Raw genomic sequence first — 17,067 nt, 5'->3', positions numbered from 1 at the left:
AGGATAAACTTTTTTATTTTTCATACCTGGTTTTTCATAAGATGTTTGTTCCTATTTGGTTTCAGAGTGTTTACAGGGAATTCTTAAGAGAAGATAGCAGAAGCTCCCAGGAAGAAATGGAGAAAGTTAGAATCACAATAGGTAGGCTTCTATAAGAGAGGATGACGCTAGGACTCTTGTGCCTGAAGGAAGAGTCTGGGTGTGCGCAGTCCCAGGTGGTGACGAGAGCAGCAGGTGGCTCCCAAGCACTTAAAAGGTGTGCGGTCTGGATGGAGACGCACTAGACCCACAGCAAGCACACCGATTTCAGTGACTTTGTATCAAAGGAAAAATAATCTTAGTACCTTTCTCATGTTGGTTATTTGTTGACATATTTAGTTAAATAGGAAAGACTAAAAATAATTTCATCTGTTTTTCCCTTTTCAATGTTGCTACTAGAAAATACGAATGTCGTATGTTGCTCTCATTTGTGACTCATGGTCTTCCTGTGACCCCATGCTGTCTAGGGAGAGGTACATGTGATGTCCTGTTGTGGGGGTTGAGTGGCTCCACGAGGCTTGTATCTGAGTAGCTAGCTGGCTTGGCTAGGAGGTAAGATTAGCACATGCCCAGAAGCAGGACCAAGCGGCTCCTCAGCAGCTGTTTTGAAGCTCATCCTGTATCTAGGTGAATGGGTAATTAAGATTTGTTTGAAAATGTAAAAATATGCGATGTATATATTTTTAAATTAATATGTAAGGTGCTTTTTAGCAGAGAAGAAAGATTAAGCATACATAAATATTGAGGAGTATTCTGGAAGGTCCTGTTTTGTCCAGATAAGTGGAGACTTGGTCTCTTTGTTCATTGTCTTCCTGATTTAGTAAGGCAAGGAGTATCCTCTTGAAGTATCTTTAGTTAACCTATTAATTGAGATTATTCCCACACTCTGCTTTAATTATCTTTGGTAAATAAAATCTTCAATAACTGGTACCTACAAAATTAATCTAGAAAAAGTATAAATAAATACTAAATAGTGTATCATTTTTTAAAATAAGCCCCACTTATCTCTAAGTTGGGATGAATATGTATGAAGTACATATTCTTGTTTGCTGTGGCTCCTTAAGGAGAAAAGTGTATTTAATTGAGTCTTTCTACCTAATGATTTCAGTAGTCTAATGATTTAAGTCAACATGCATCTTATTTTTGCATATATGTATGTATTCGTGTACTTATTTATCTCACATACATTTATTTAGTACTAACTTTGTGCCCGGCTCTCTAAGAAAATCAGTGCATGTTTATCTAAATATAATTGACACATAGAGCTTACTCTGAGTCTGGCTCTGTTCTAAATGCCTTGTGTATATTAATGCATTTCTTCCTACAACTGTGAGATGGGCAGAGTTATCCATGTTAAACTGAAGCACAGAGGAGTTAGGTAACTTATCAAAGCTCACACAGCTCTTACGTAGAATTGCTGGGAACTAAACCTTGCAGCCTGGTGGGCTCGAGTCCATGCTCTTATTTAAGCTGTGTAAAATAGTTTGTTCTACTTACTTTTGTCTTCTGGGTGCATTAGCTGGACTTGCCCAGACGGCGATGTTGTCTTTTCTGGGGTACACAGAAGCTTTTCATAACTACCTGGAAATTCTGTTATGAGAGTGATGGATCATTTAAAAGCTGATTTCCAGAGGCAGGGTATTTATTACAGCTCCTAGTGAATTTATGATTGGCCATGTGGAATAGTGGGTGGGATTATATGATGCTTATGCAAAATAGCCTTACATAACAGCCCTAGTTACATTAATACTAAACTCAGGCTGTGACCTGGAAATATTGTGGATATGCAGTTGTTTTTTCCTCCCTTCCTTGTCCTTTATACACGGTTCAGATTTTGTCATTTTGTCATTTCATTATCATCACTACCATAAAGTCTATGAAGTTCTTTGGTAGTTTTGCTTTTTGAGAGATCAGTTGGATGAAGAATATCCATCCATAGATGCTCATAGTTCTTTAGGTGTGGCCTAAAGCTATTCTGTTGAACTAAATTGCTTCCATGCTTTATAAGAGATTTGATAGAAATTTGGTCTTACGTTTTCATCTTCATTTCTCTGCAAGGTCCTTGAAAGAAATACTCTACAATCTAGTGGACCAAGGATAGGTCAAATTACATTGCCCTCTAACCTTTTTTTTTTCTCTGAAAAATGTGTTTGAGAAACAAATAATATAGGAAATTACATGTATTTTGCTTATTCAACCTATTACAGGAATGGCTGTGATTAAAATTTTATCATGATTTCAAAATACTCCTCTCCCCTCTCTTTTAAATAAATACATTTTTGTCATATAAAACAGTGGAAAGGTCAACAGCTTGACAAAATAGTTCTCAAAATTGATCCTTCTCATTTCAAAGGTGTCCTTTAGGATTTTATGTCTGAAAGGGCTCCTGGTTACATGCAACAGGTATTTACGTATACCCAGCTACTCCTGTACAGGCCCTGTGACGACAGTGTTAGTAAGAGGCATGACCTGCCTTTTCCTGGAATTTGCAATCTGTGTGTTCCAGTATGTTGTAAATGTAAGGTAGGAATTACAGAGGCTTAAGAAAATGCCATATAATAGGCCATATCTGGCTGTCTTGGAATTCGAGAGTTTTAGTGATACTGTAAAATTCTAGTCTAGTGCTCTAAATTTTCCAGGTGAAAAAGTGAGACCCAAAGATGGGATGTGACTCTTCTGTGAGAGAATGACAAGTGGAACCAAGCAAGAGTCCAGGGCTCCTTGGGGTCATTGCTGTAAAGAGAGATCAGAGATCAGGCCCTGTCTTTGTGTTATATACATGTAAAATACTTGTGTACTAAACATTTCCAGGAGTATTTTTGCTTGATAAGTGAGGAAACTATCTGCATCAACTGCTACTTTTTAATTCCTGCCATTCTGTATGTAGGTAACCCATAAGCACAAAACTAGTTATCAATTATTCAAAGACCTTGCTAAGATTTACAGTTTTAATTGAAACTGGTTAAATTGTGGCTCTTTTTTAAGTGATTGACAAGTCAGTGATGAGTATCTAGAGATGGCTGCAAGGTAGAGAAACATCTCAGAACCCACAGGAGAGGGACATAAATGCTAATTATACAATGACTTTAATTCTTGGTTTGTCGTGGCTGCTTGCAGGTGTGTGTCTTGGCTGTGGGCTGTTCTCAGGGCCTCTATTTGTATTTGAAATTTACTTTAATAATGTTCCCTCCCCAGAGAGCTCTTTTTTAATCTCTTACTTTCAGTTATTTTCCTAGATAATGGAAGAAATTAACTGGGAGATGAATGTAACTGATTCTTTAGGTTAGTGAAAATTGAAGTTTTGTTTGTTTGGTCTTCCCACTTATTTTCCTGAAAATCAGTTTTGGAATAGGGTGTCTTTTCGCCTTCTGAACTGGAGGATGGTCATGTATTCATTTTTGTTAATTACCATTACCCTCCCACCACCACTACCATCATCATCGCCACCATTACTCACTTGGTCTTCTGGATGAACTAATGCTCTCTGTGTAAGAGCTAATGTTACTCTGTGCAGTGTATTTGCACTGAAGAGCTACTATCCTACTCTCCTGTCTGCTGAGGTAGAGGCTTGGTATTAGCAGGTGCAAGGTAACCTTGAGATTCATAGTTTATTTTTAAGCAAGGAAGAATGTTTCCATTGGAGTAGAACTGTGGGTTTGAGCTGGATCAGGTGAGAGCACAGATATGTGGACCTCTTTCCTCAGTGCCATATAATTTTTGGCTTCACACCAAATGCCCCCAGTCCACCATATTCTGTGGCTATGCCCTTTTTAAACTTAACCCTAAATTCCTTTACATTCCTTGGTGTGGGCACCCTTGAGGTTTAGCTCCTGTACACTGCTAGTTTCCTGTGTGATTTTGCCATGAGTTAAACAGATTTCCATGTGCTCTCCTGGCTCTCTTCTTGCTTCTATAAGTTAGTTGTAGGGCCTTGCCAGGGTATAGAGTTTCAGGATGTGTCACTGCAGGTAACTTGGGGACAAGCTTTTCCTCTCCTAGGAATTTGAGTCAGCTGTGCTTCTGTTTGTAGCCCCTCTATTTTCTTGCTCTGTCTTTGGCCTGTATTAACTCTGGCTGCATACAGGGGAACTATTAAATTAATAAACTAATAAACTATTAAACTATGTCCCTGCATACAGGGAAACTATTAAAACCTTACTGAAGGAGGGCCTAGTTGTTAAATTTCATCCCTTCTCCTAGTCTGATCATATCCCTCAAAGGTACCCATCTCCTTAGCTTTAGACAAGTCGATGAGACCTAGCAACAATTTCAGTGAATATATCTGACTTTAAGGGTCTTCTGTATATTTTCTTCTTGTCTGACTTGTGTTCTGTCAGTACTTCTCATAATTTACCTTACCTTCAGTCCTTAACTGGCTTTCTCTGTGATAGGGCTCCCTGTTGCTTTTAAATCGTGATTAGATGGAGTGTTCAAATGAGTGATCTGACAGTCCAAATTTTGAGGCAGCTGTCCTTTTCAAAATTTTTGTATTCATTTTTAAAATGAGTTTTTGGGGAACAGACAGTTTGAAAGGATTTTAATCGTGCTCACCAGCACTGTGGCTGAACTTGATGTCTATTCAATATGCTGTCTTTAAGCTGATCAGTGGGAACTAAAGACATGTTTAGAAAATGAGGTTCTAGACTTTGACTATGAGGATGGCTTCAGGATGCTTGATCTAGTGTATTTTCTTCCATGCAGATATGTAAGCCTTGGCCATGGCCAAAATGAGCCTTAATTCTGTGAAACAGACACTGCATGTTTATTAATGGATACTACATACTTGTTCCTTCTTAAATGTTTTCATAAAGAAAGCTCATTGTTTGGTATGCCCATCTCCTTATATTGTATATTAGGATTCGACAGCTTTCTCATTTTAGGTTCCTAGCTTCCTAACCTATTTGTACACCTATCCTTTCTTCATTTGAAATTTAAAGTTTTTCTGGCCCATTCAGTCGTTACTTTTCTCCAAACTTCCTACCTTCAACTATACTGGCACTGGATGTGGTTAGCTGTGTCATTTTATTTATGTACTGTGATACCAGTCCCGAGCATCCTTGTGACTGTCATCTTGTTTGTTTTCCTTGATGTTTCTTAACTTGGTTCTGGAAAAGTTATGGTAGACTGAAATAACACGCAGTTTATCTGTAGAGGCATTTCATATTTTTAAAAAACAGATCTTCAAAGGAGTCTGAAAAGGTTAAAGAACTGCTCTACATAATGTTATCTAGGAGTCCTACAGGAATATTGCCAACCTCTTTTCTGTCAAGTGTAATATCCGTGGGACCTTAAATGTCCGGCCATTTGTCTTTCTCTTTCGGTATCAGTCTTTTAAATTTTTAGAGCAGTTTTAGGTTCATAGCAAAATCGAACAGAAAGTGGAGAGTTCGCATTTATGCCCTCATTCCTCACAAGCGCAGCCTCCCCCACTGTCACCAGCCCCTACCAGGATGGTACATTTGTTATAATTGATGAACCTACGTTGATAGATCACCACTTAAAGTCCATAGTTAAATGGGTTCACTCTCAGTGTTCTGTGTTCTCTGAGTTTTGAGAAATGTGTAATGGCATGTGTCCATCATTATTGTCTAATAACAGAATAGTTTCACTGCCCTAAAAATCCCCTGTGCTTTTCCTGTTCATCCATCTCTCTTTCCCCTGACCCCCAGCAACTGCTGTTCTCATTCTTTATAATGTTGCCTCTTCCAGAATGTCACATAATTGGAACCATACAATATGTCCCTTTTTTTCAGGTTGGCTTCTTTCTCTTAGCAATAGGCATTTAAGGTTCCTCTAAGTCTTTTTATGGCATGAGAGCTCATTTCTTCTTTTTTTAAAAAAAATTTTAAAAGAGTTTATTTATTTATACGACAGCGAGACAGGGAACACAAGCAGGGGGAGTGGGAGAGGGAGAAGCAGACTTCCCACTGAGCAGGGAGCCTGATGCAGGGCTCTATCCCTGAACCCTGGGATCATGACCTGAGGCGATGGCAGACTGTCTAGCGACTGAGCCACCCAGGCGCCCCCTCATTTCTTTCTGGTGCTGAATAATACTTCAGTGTCTGGATGTACCACAGTGTGTTTGTATGTTCATCTGCTGAAGGACAACTTAGTTGCTTCCAGATTTCAGCAGTTATGAGTAAAGATGCTGTAAACATGCTTATCCAGGTTTTTGTATAGACATAAGTTTTGCTCATTTGGATAAATACCGAGGCGTGTATGGTAAAATATGTTCAGTTTTATAAGAAACCACGAAACTGGCTTTGAAAGTAGCTGCACTGTTCTGCATTCACACTAACAATGAATGAGAGTCCTTGCTGCCGCATACCCACGCCAGCGTTTGTTGTCTGTGTTTAGACGTGGACCACCCCAGCATAGTTGTAGCGCCGTAGTTTTGTAATTTCTCTTTCCCCAGTGCTACACGATGGAGAACATCATCACTCTCTGAAAGCCTTCTTTGGTGAGATGTCCAGATCTTCAGCCCACTTTTAAATCAGTTGTTCATTTTCTTACTGTTGAATTTTAAGACTTCTTTTTATATTTTGGTGAACAGTCCTCTGTCAGATAAGACATTTGCAGATATTTTTTTCCCAGTCTGGGGTTCAGCTGTCTTTCGGCTTTTGTTTTTTAAAATGTTTGGCGCAGAAAATCCAAATGGGTGAGGTGATCTTTCACAACTGGGCAGGCACATATAGCTGCTAGTGAGCTGTGTTGCAAACTCTCAACCTTAACTCCCGTGATTCTTTATTTGCAGGTCAATGTGACTGTGGACTACATTAGACCGGCCAGCCCAGCCACGGAGACGGTGCCTGCCTTTTCAGAGCGGACATGTGCCACTGTCACCATTGGAGGAATGTGAGTGTTCTGGCCAGCAGGGACTCAGCCAGAGCTGCAAGTTGTCCTCAGTCACGTCTCTCCTTTCTTTCTCCCTGATTTGCTTTCTGTTGCTCCTAACACAGTGCTTCTTAATTACTATGTCTGTGTAGCACTTTATATTTGCAAAGCATTTTATAATCATTCATTAGCTAATCATATTCTTTCATTATTGTTTAAGATTTATTGGGCTCTGTGTGCTTGGCACTATGTAGCATACATTATTACTATTAATAATGCCATTTATTGTCAGGCCCTAGGTACTATCCAACATTAGGTGGAAGAATTATCTGCACGTTAATTTAGGAAGTTGAATTATAGACAGACAGACACACACATACACACACACATACGAAAAAAAGGGAGAGCAGGGGGAGAAGGGTTCGTTGGACATTTTCTTTGTATGGATGTATGTTGTCAATAGATGATGGGGCCTTTCTCTTTTATACTAGCTATATCCTGTTCTATTCCAGAGTCCCTTGGGAACTTGGTTGATGAACAGTCTTTCAAGGGAGGTATCTGACAGGGGAAGGAGGAAGCCTGCAGCCCGCTGGGGCATGCTACCACAATGAATATTAAAACAGTCAGTCAGTCCCCAGTAGCAGTTCTTACTCTGTGTAAAATATACCAGCATGATCATTGTTTCCATTTCTAGTTAACAATCTTAAATGCTGTTTGTTACCAAACTGGTATTTTTCTTCTCTTTTAAGGGGGCATAGTGGAGGGGAAGAAAAGAATAGGTTTCCCATCAAAACAGGGATTGTCTTACTGAAAGTACAATGGAGCGCATTAGGAGAAACCCCTTTAAGCTGCTATGTGCCTCTGAAAGGAAAGAGAGGCTCTAGCAGCTAATTTACCTTCCAGAAGCTCTCGTACCAAAGAATAACCTTTCCTGTTCATTCGCACTGTCACACTTTGGCAATAACTATTTTTGGTCACTGTTAGCACTCCTGTATTTATATAAACCTTACTGTTCACACAACAGTGAGACTTTGTGGAGAGGAACTCAATACAGGCTTTTGTTGTCACTACCTTAATACCATCACAAGTGACACACTTTATTAGAAGCAGAATCTTGACAAATCAGTTAATATTTTTGACAAGGGAGGGATTAGGCCATATTTTGGTCATTTTTCTGTCTGTGTAAATTGCACGAATGATTATTTCCATTTTGCAGTACTTCTCAGGAGCTAGATGCATGCTACTCTATCATGGAGAGCTGGGAAGTTAGTGTTCCTGTATATTAAAATTTTAACTGTCACAAACAAGGAGTCCTGTCAGTAAATAACTGCTCCTGCTGTCTAATTCGCTAGTAAAAAACAAGTGTCAGTACTCTAAAAATCCACATCTTTATTTTTGCAAGATGTTTCCACCCATGTTTGACAATCCACCAGAGTAGGTTATTTCATTTAGTTACCACTGAGGTCTACTCTTAAAGTAAATGCATGCTATTTAAAATTTGCATAATCTGAGTGTGTTACAGAGATTTTTCTTTCTATAGGGCAGTTTGAAACAGTTCATTTAAGAATTCCATAGTAGAGTGTTGTGGGCATGCTCCATGCCATGAAACCTTGAGTTTTCTACTGTGTTGATCTTGGCTTTAATGGAGATTACTTCTTCAGACTAGCAATCCTTTCTGCAGAGGTTAGGTGGCTCTCTGTGCAGCCAAGGTTTTGGTCAGGTTCTCAAGCCTTCATAAGAAGGTATCAATCATTTTTTCAGTTTGGTTGGTTAACACAAGTTGATGGGTCTTAACTGACAGCATAGACTATCTGTACTTCAGGTTCATGTCAGAGGTGGTAACCTTGACCTCTCTCTACCTCTCAGTTGTTATAACTGGATTATAAGGAATATTATTTTGGTATTATTTACCAAAGTATTTACCAGGATATCGATTCTTCCAGATACCTAAATTGTCCCCTTGATTAGACCAGCCTAGCAAGGTGCTTGGGAAGCATGATGAGTTTCTTCACAGAGTTGTTTCTACTAAACTGTGTGAAGCAACTGCTAGGCTGCCTTCAGGAGAAATAACTGAGATTTATGGATACTTTTGAGACAAACTCTCACTGGACCATAAGCTCCCTAAAGATAGGGATTTTTGTCACTTATATTCCCTGTTGTAGTCTCAGTATTCAACATATGGTTGGAGTTTCAGTAGGCTTTTGAATTATTTGTTTATTATATTGCATCCTTTTGTGAAGCATAACAGGGAATACTGGGACAGTTGTTTCTATTGATCCCTGATTTTATTATTATATAATCAGTACTGGAGAAATTGTATTGGATAGTTTTCCCTTTTTGCTTGGTTATTGGGACATCCTTGCCAAGGATAGGATGTTTCTGGAAGATGAACCTTTTAATGCTTCTTACACTTTTTATGTTCTATTCCTACTCATAGCTTCTCTTTACTTTTCCCTTTGCCTTGATTTTGTTTTTATTCTTCTGAATTTTCTGTCCTTTTGCAAATCATTCCAAATAATATTATAAAAAAGTTGTATGAATAAATAACATTCAAATACTCAGCTAATAGTTAGAATTTAGATATACTAACAGCCTTCTTTCTGAGTGAAATGGTTAATCAAAAACATTATCTAGAGAAGGGATTTTTTTTAATCTAAAATATTTTCATTTCATTTTAAACATAAAAATATACATATATTTCCAAATCTTTGATGGTGGCAAAGTAAACCCACCATTTGATCTTCCCTTTTAGAATGAGTACTTAAGGACACTAATTATGAAACCCTAGATGTCTGTGATTTACATCCCCCTCATTTATTTCGCAGCCATTTTAAAGCCATTCATCTTATTAAACCTTTTAGTAGTATTCATCTGTTTTCATAAACACACTTTTTTGTGTTTACTTCTATTTCAGTTATTAATAAAAATATTTGATGGAGTACATAATTAAAAAAAAAACAAGCAAAACCAGTATAAATAGTTATGAGTACAGAAAGAAATGGCCCAGCAGGTTGGGACAGAAGTGCACAGGTCTGGTGGCCCTCAGTCCCTCGGACCAGCATCGGGTAAAAGCCTAGAATGTACAGGTCAGTTCAGGGAAGGTCATTTCGGAGAGCTCCTTTAGTAATAATGCATCAGCTCTCTGAAAGGCCGTCTGTGTTCAAGCTTGTAGAAATGTAGAATTAAGAAGTCATCTGATACAAATTATGCCTATCATCCTCTGTAGGCTTGTATACCAAAATACAGGCTGTTACAGCATCTAGAGGCTTTCCTGTTGTTGAGATAAGCTAGGCTTCTCTGGCTGCGGAAAGCTTCTCTGGAGCTGCTGATCACAGGCTAACCAGGCGGGTGAGGCGGATGTGGTGGAGTCTCTTGCAGTTATTTCAGAGCACATTTTTTGGTGTATTTCACGTGTCAAATTGTGTGAATTCGCTCTGCCCTCGTTTAGGGTTCAGTCTAGTCCTTCTGTTTTTCTTTTTGGTGTGTAGGGGAGGGAGTTGAGTCACAGGATCTCTGTGAGGCACCTCTTGTGTGACAGTCTTCTGTTCCTATCTCTTGCCCTCTAGAGAATCAATGAAAACGAGATTCATCATCCTTCTAATAGATTAAAATTTTTTTCTTGATTAACTTCACTGTAGAGTTGGCAAGAGTTGTTATCTGTTAATCAAAACAGTTTAAATAAAAAAATAAAAAGATCAAACTTAGAGTTGTTTCTCCTTCTCTGGCTCCCGGGCTGGGAATTAGCTGAGCCTTTTAGGCTTGGTTTGTGACATGAAGCTGTCAAGATGGGGCTTCCTGTTAATTACTTTTTATTGTATTTAAGACACTTAAATAACTCTTCTTGTGATTTAGTCTTCTATGTAATTAGCTTCAGTGATTAAAATCTCGTTCTTTCTTTATTGTCAGAGCCTTCTTGAAGAGTGAGATTTTTCTGGGGTGACCTTTTCTTGTGCTGGACTTCCCAATTACTTGGAGCTCCAATTTGGCAAACCCATATTATAATGTATTAACTGATTGCTCACTCTTTCTGCATGTCACCTTTTTAAAGAAAGGTGTGAAAATTTGCTCACATTTATAAGGAGGCACCTAAAAAATACAACTTGAGGGTGAAACCTCACATACTCACATTCACACTTAGCGCCATTCCAGCCCTGGAAAATTCTAACAGATCCAGCAGATACAGTATCACTTAAGATATTTTCCCAGTGTTTCTCATGTGAAGTATTTCACAATGGTAGAAGACCATTGACATGACCTGTTCTGGGGAAGAAATGGCATAGAGATGAAACTGTAGGACAGGAACAATTAGAAAATGCCTGTTTTTGTACAGTGTCTTATTTTGGGGGGTGGATTTTTTTCCCCCTTAACATTCTTTTTGAAACTGTGTTTCGCTCTACTGCTTTTCTGCCTTGCCCTTTTGCTGTCTGCTGCCTTGATGCCCACACTAGTATGGGGCCTTGTTCCCAGAGGTATTGTCAAAGATCTTTTGGACTTGGGACATCTTCATTACCTCTTTGTTCTAATGACAATCATCCAGTAGCCTCAATGCCATCCTTTTAAACTTTCTTTGTGTCTCTTTGGATTCTTCGTAGATAGAGCTTGTCTTGTATTATATTTATGTAAACCAGACAATCACACTTGCAAGGAATGAGACTTCTGCTTCTTTTTTCTTTTTCTCTAGTTCCAGTTTGCAGGAATACTTCTTTCCTAAAGTCTTCTAAAAGTGACTGAAGCTTGAAGTCAGGTCTAGTCCTTCTTCTAGAATAATCCTTTTTGAATCCTCATTTGGTTTTTCTCTGCCACAGTAGGAATAAGTGTCCTACAATTTTTAGTTTTTCTGGCTTGAGTGTTTTTCTATAGCTTTAAGGCTGTCACAATCAGGCCAAACCTCCTGTCTCTCAAGTTTTTAAATTTTAAAACATACTAGTATCTCACTTCCAAGCTAAACATAGGAAGAAAGTGGCCTCTTGAAACCCAATTTTCTGGACCTAGTGTTCTTACTTAGAGCTGCCTACAGCATCCTGAAGATGCTCTTTTAGCATCTGAGGAAGTACGGAGACATTATTTATGTCACTGACTGGACCATTGCCTCCCGCAGATGCTCCCATGGAAACATAGATGCTCACTTCTCAGCCGTGTCTGCTTTTTAATTTTTGGACAGTTATCCTTACAGCTTTATAAATTAATTTTACTAATTAAAAAATGTTTAACAGTGATTTATTTCTTTTAGCTTCCTTATATGAAAGATGAATATATATATATTTTTTAAGATTTTATTTATTTATTTGACAGAGAGAGAGAGATCACAAGTAGGCAGAGGCAGGTAGAGATGGGAGAGGGGAGAAGGCTCCCTACTGAGCAGAGAGCCCGATGCGGGGCTCAATCCCAGGACCCTGGGATCATGACCTGAGCTGAAGGCAGAGGCTTTAACCCACTGAGCCACCCAGGTGCCCCGAAAGATGAATATTTTTGAATGTTTTCACTATTCCTTCCTTTAACCCCCAATTTTGTTATATTAAGTTTTACCATTAGTGAACTTTACAAAGTTCAGTTTATTGTTTCTGAATAACTTTATCGAGTATTTCCCTCTCTGAAAGATTAGAAAGTTAGAATGCTCCCTTTTTCACACTTCTCTCTTCCTTTTAAAAGTTTTTCTTCCAGAGCGCCTCGGTGGCTCAGTTGGTTAAGTGTCCAACTTTCGATTTCAGCCCAGGTCATGATCTCAGGGTCATGAGATTGAGCCCACCCAGTCATCTGGTTCCACACTCAGCTGGGAGTCAGCTTGAGATTCTCTCCTTCCCTCTGTACCCCCTACCCCTGCACAAACTCTCTTTTGCTCTCAAAGTAATAAAAAGTTTTTCTTCTGTTTCAAGATTTATTACATTACTCCTCTGTCAGTGTAATTGTCTTCTAAGCTTTGCTTGTAAGTTTAACCCAAAATTTTACCCTCTACCCCCATACCATAGCAATTCTAAGTTACTGTTGGACCTAGTATGGTGGAGTGAGAAGACCTTACAGAAACAGAAATTCTATGTTGTTTTATCCCCAGAGAAATGTTAAATTAATTCCCTTTGTGTGGTTTTCTCTATGTGTGTATGTCTGTCTCTTCCTCCATTTTGTACTTCTTTTGTTGTTGTTGTTTTTTAAGTAGGCTCAACGCTGAGTGTGGAGCTCAACTTGGGGCTTGAACTCAGTCAGATGCTTAACCAACTAAACCACCCAGGTGCCCCCATTTTGTACTTCTTCATTTGCACCTGCCACTTGTATCTCAGTTCAGTCTTTTTGTGGTATTTCCTTTAGATTTGGTGAAGAACCTGGATTTTACATGTGTGGGTTGTAAAGCTTCTGAATTTCTGCATGTCTGAAAATGTCTTCATTTTGCCTATAATCTTGATTGTTAGTTTCTCTATGAAATTCTAGATTCAAAATTATTTTCCCAAGAACAGTGAAGGCCTGTTGTTCTATTGCTTCACCAGTGTGTATGAGAATTCGATCTCCATTCCCTTACATTTCTATTTTTTAACAATTTTTATTTTTTCTGACTCTGGAAGATTTTACAATTTTATGTTTATCTTTGGTTTTCTGAAAATTTATTAAAATATTTCTAGGTGTGTCCTTTTTTGCTGCGTACTCAATGGGCTGTACACTCATCTTGTAATTTTTTTTTTTCTATTAGTTCTTGAATTACTGTCTTTCGCTTTTGCCTCTGACTCTAGAAATTCTGTTGGTATTGTACCTTGTGCTTTGAATCTCTAAATTTTCTTCCCTTTTTTTTTTTTTTAAAGACTGCCTTTGCATTTTTGTTCCACCTAAAGGAGCTGTCTTCAACTTTATTTTTCAGCTTGCTTCACCGGCCAGCCATGCTTATTGAGTCATTTTCATTCATTCTCACTCTCTTATTCACTCATCTCATTCATTCACTTACTCATTAGTTCATTTATCAAGTAGTCATAAAATGCCTGGTGTGTACTAAGCTCTGTGTTAAGCTTTAGGAGTGTATTGGTAGTTCTGAAATGAAATGATTTTTTCTGCTGTGAAATTCACAGAGGTGATTCTCCCAATCTAGCCCATTTTAATTGCTTTTTATTTCAGCACTCATACATAAATTTTTTGTTCAAGTGTTTTAATAGCATCCTGTTCCTACTCCACAAATATAATACTTCCTCTGTCTGAGAAATAGTATTTAAAATTTAAAAACCTTCTTCCACTCAATTATCCCCCATGTTCTGTTTATTTTGTTTCTTTTCTTTCATAAATCCTCAGATATTTGGGGAACCTTGATTTATATACATGAAAGAAGGACCAGGTTGGGGGTGGATGGTGTTCCATTCCTATGCGGTTGTGTATGCCTGCCTCCCCAAGATGTCTCTGCCATGACAGGGCATAGAGAAGCAGAGAGTATCAGGGAAGCCTTCTTTGTGGGGTGTCTGAAACACGGAGGAAGAAGGCAAATTTCAGACCCCACTAAAACTGTCACTGCCATTGGGGTGGAGTGAGAAGGGGATGTGATGTGATTATGTGACTCGGTGTAAAATGCTGTGCCTCTGTGTTTCTTACAGAGCCTCCCTCTAAGGTCCTTCCCTGGTTAAATCACCTACCCTCTGTTCTATAATCATGAAATGTCCTATACATGACCTTGGTAATCTGGGGAATCTCACTGACATAATGTTAAAGTCATGTTGGTTTAGAAACGATATTCCCAGATACTTTAAAATATTGAATCGGTAAGTAAGCCTTCTCCCAATTAAAGGGAGAGCTTTCGCAATAGAGAGACTTAGGAAAATCTCAGAATGTGAAGAGAAATCTACCACAGCAATTTCCTTTAGTGTAAGTCATGACTACCTAAATGTCCTTCTGCTTTCTGCTTGGTTAACCTCAGTAGCACCCTGCTAGGGTAGTTGAAAAGCTGTGAAGACACTTTCTCCAGTATTTAAACAGTGGATTAATGAAGAAGACTATAGCCGGAGTTGGATTTTATATTTTGATTAAAATTGTCTCTAGTAGAAACTAAGCCCCCCTAGAAGGAAGAGAAAGCATGGGAGCCCTATGATTTACGGCTTCTCTGCCAGTAGAAGTTTAACTGTACCCCTGTTTTTATTAAGGTTGTTTTTACTAGCACTTGGGCTAGAAAGTTCCATAGAGTTTAAGTAGTCTACACATAATTCAGTTATTCTTCTCAAGCCCTGTTTGTTTTGGGGCTTTCGGGTGGTTTTATAGAATGTGAACTGTTCAGGAACACAAATGGTATGTGATAGAAGAAATGCCTATGCTTGCTGGGAGATTATTTCTTGGGTATTTGCCAAGGGTCAGAACACTCTGCTCTTAATAACTTTGTGGGGAATCATAGGGGCAGGAAAGAGGCTGGCTCATCTAGCTGTTTTGAATGTAGGTTCTGATTAATTGCTTAAATGATGTTCCCAAAGCCTCCTCGCTGTGGTGCTTTGTATTTTGTCAATAAAGGCCCTTGAGGCACTGCCAATACTCCACCAATCAGATCCCATCTGCTTTCTGTCTTTCAGAATTTGTGCAAACTTTCTGATATGCTGGTAACATACTTTCTTGTTTTGTAGCACCATTAGGGCTCTATTCTTGTCCATATCTGTCTTTTCTGTCATTTCAGTGGGACCTTAAAAAGGATGTCATGTGGACATAAGTTCTCAGTCTGCCATTCTGACCTCCCTCAAGCATTCTTTCTTTATTCTTTTGGATAATGCAATTGGTGTGATAAGGAGATGGCACATTTGACATGGTTACCAATAAGCAAAAATTCTGTGTCTTTTATATGCCATATCTCTGTACCTTTCTCTTTACAGTTCTCATGGCCAGCATAGTACAAAGTGATAAGGTAAATAGGAATGGAGTTTTTGTAGATTCTGCTATCTCCCAGTCGTGATGCTGCCTTATATAGGAGATTTGCTCCAGTTCATACTGAGTGAATTGATTTTTTTTTCCTAAGTAATAAAAAATTATATATGCACTCATTGAACACTACATCAAAAACTAATGATGTGCTATATGTTGGCTAACTGAACATCATAAAAATATATAAATAAAATAAATAAAACCACAAAAAACTGTAATGTTTTCAAAAATTTAGGAAATAAAGGGAAATTATCCATTGTTTAATCATGCTAGTGTAATAGCTTTTATTTGGGGGAGTATTCCTTTTGAGTGCTGGTTATTTCTTGAGATTTGAATCTGGGAACAGGAAAATTGACTTCTTGGCCTAGTGTTGACATGAAGTCTAAGGCAAGTTGTTGTTGGCTTAGAGATGAACAGATGAACAGATGTGAAGTAAAACTGCAGCCCTGCTCCCAAACAGCTGTGCAATCTTGAGCCTTAGTTTTTTTCGTATGTAATTTAGATATAAATTACATCATTGAGTGGTTGTAAGAATTAAATGTACTAAGGCATTTAAATGTTCAGCATATTTACTAAGACCTAACAGTCAAGTTCTCACATCAGCTCCAAGCCTCTGAACTTGACTGGTAACCATTGATGTAATGTCATATTTAGTGACTTCTGTCCTTTCTCTCTCTTTTTAAAGTTCATTTATTATTAATTTGAATAATCTCTGTACCCAGCATGGGGCTTGAACTCATGACCCCTAGATTAAGAATCACATGCTCCACTGACTAAGTCAGTCAGCCTTCCCTTGTTCTTTCTTTTCTTTATCCTCTTTCACACACTTCTGGCTTTTTTTTTTTTTTTTTCTTTCTCCACTCAAACTTCTTCTTCTTTTTTTTTTTTTTTTAAATTTTATCCTCTTCTTAGTCTTCACACTCTTCCTGGCTTCACACTCTTCTGGCTAAGCTAATCCAGTGGTAAACTGCTACCTCACAGAATGTTCTAAGTATTAGCTTAAATAAAATACAAGAAATGCCTGGTACATAGTAGTTGCCCATAGGTTAATTAAAAAACAAAACAAAATTCCTCATTGGATTATGGCTTAGATTTTGTAGTAGTCCATTTTTTAAAAAGATTTATTTATTTATAATAGAAAGAGAGGTAGCGGAGGGGCAGAGGGAAAGGGAGACAAGCAGACTCCCCATAGAGCATGGAGCTTGATGTGAGGCCAACCCCAGGACCCCAAGATCATGACCTGATCTGAAATTCAGAGTCAGACACTCACCCAACTGAGCCGCCATGCGCCCCTTTAGTAGTCCATCTTTATTGTTCCATGCCAGGCCCTTC

At 38.4% G+C, this 17,067-nt stretch overlaps 1 protein-coding gene across 1 annotated transcript in view; it reads left to right on the top strand.

Moving 5' to 3' along the window:
- The window catches only part of SND1 (staphylococcal nuclease and tudor domain containing 1), a 411,376-nt gene that overhangs the window by 178,634 nt on the left and 215,675 nt on the right, over window positions 1–17,067 (top strand). The window contains exon 12 of the mRNA XM_082694082.1: window positions 6,794–6,894. Coding sequence (XP_082550208.1) covers window positions 6,794–6,894 — 101 coding nt within the window. The remainder of the gene's footprint in view (window positions 1–6,793; window positions 6,895–17,067) is intronic.

This window comes from Mustela nivalis, assembly GCF_964662115.1.
Source record: "Mustela nivalis genome assembly, chromosome: 12".
Taxonomy (NCBI): domain Eukaryota; kingdom Metazoa; phylum Chordata; class Mammalia; order Carnivora; family Mustelidae; genus Mustela; species Mustela nivalis.
The sequence above is the reverse complement of the archived record's forward strand: the minus strand, read 5'-3'. Positions and strand labels throughout refer to the sequence as shown.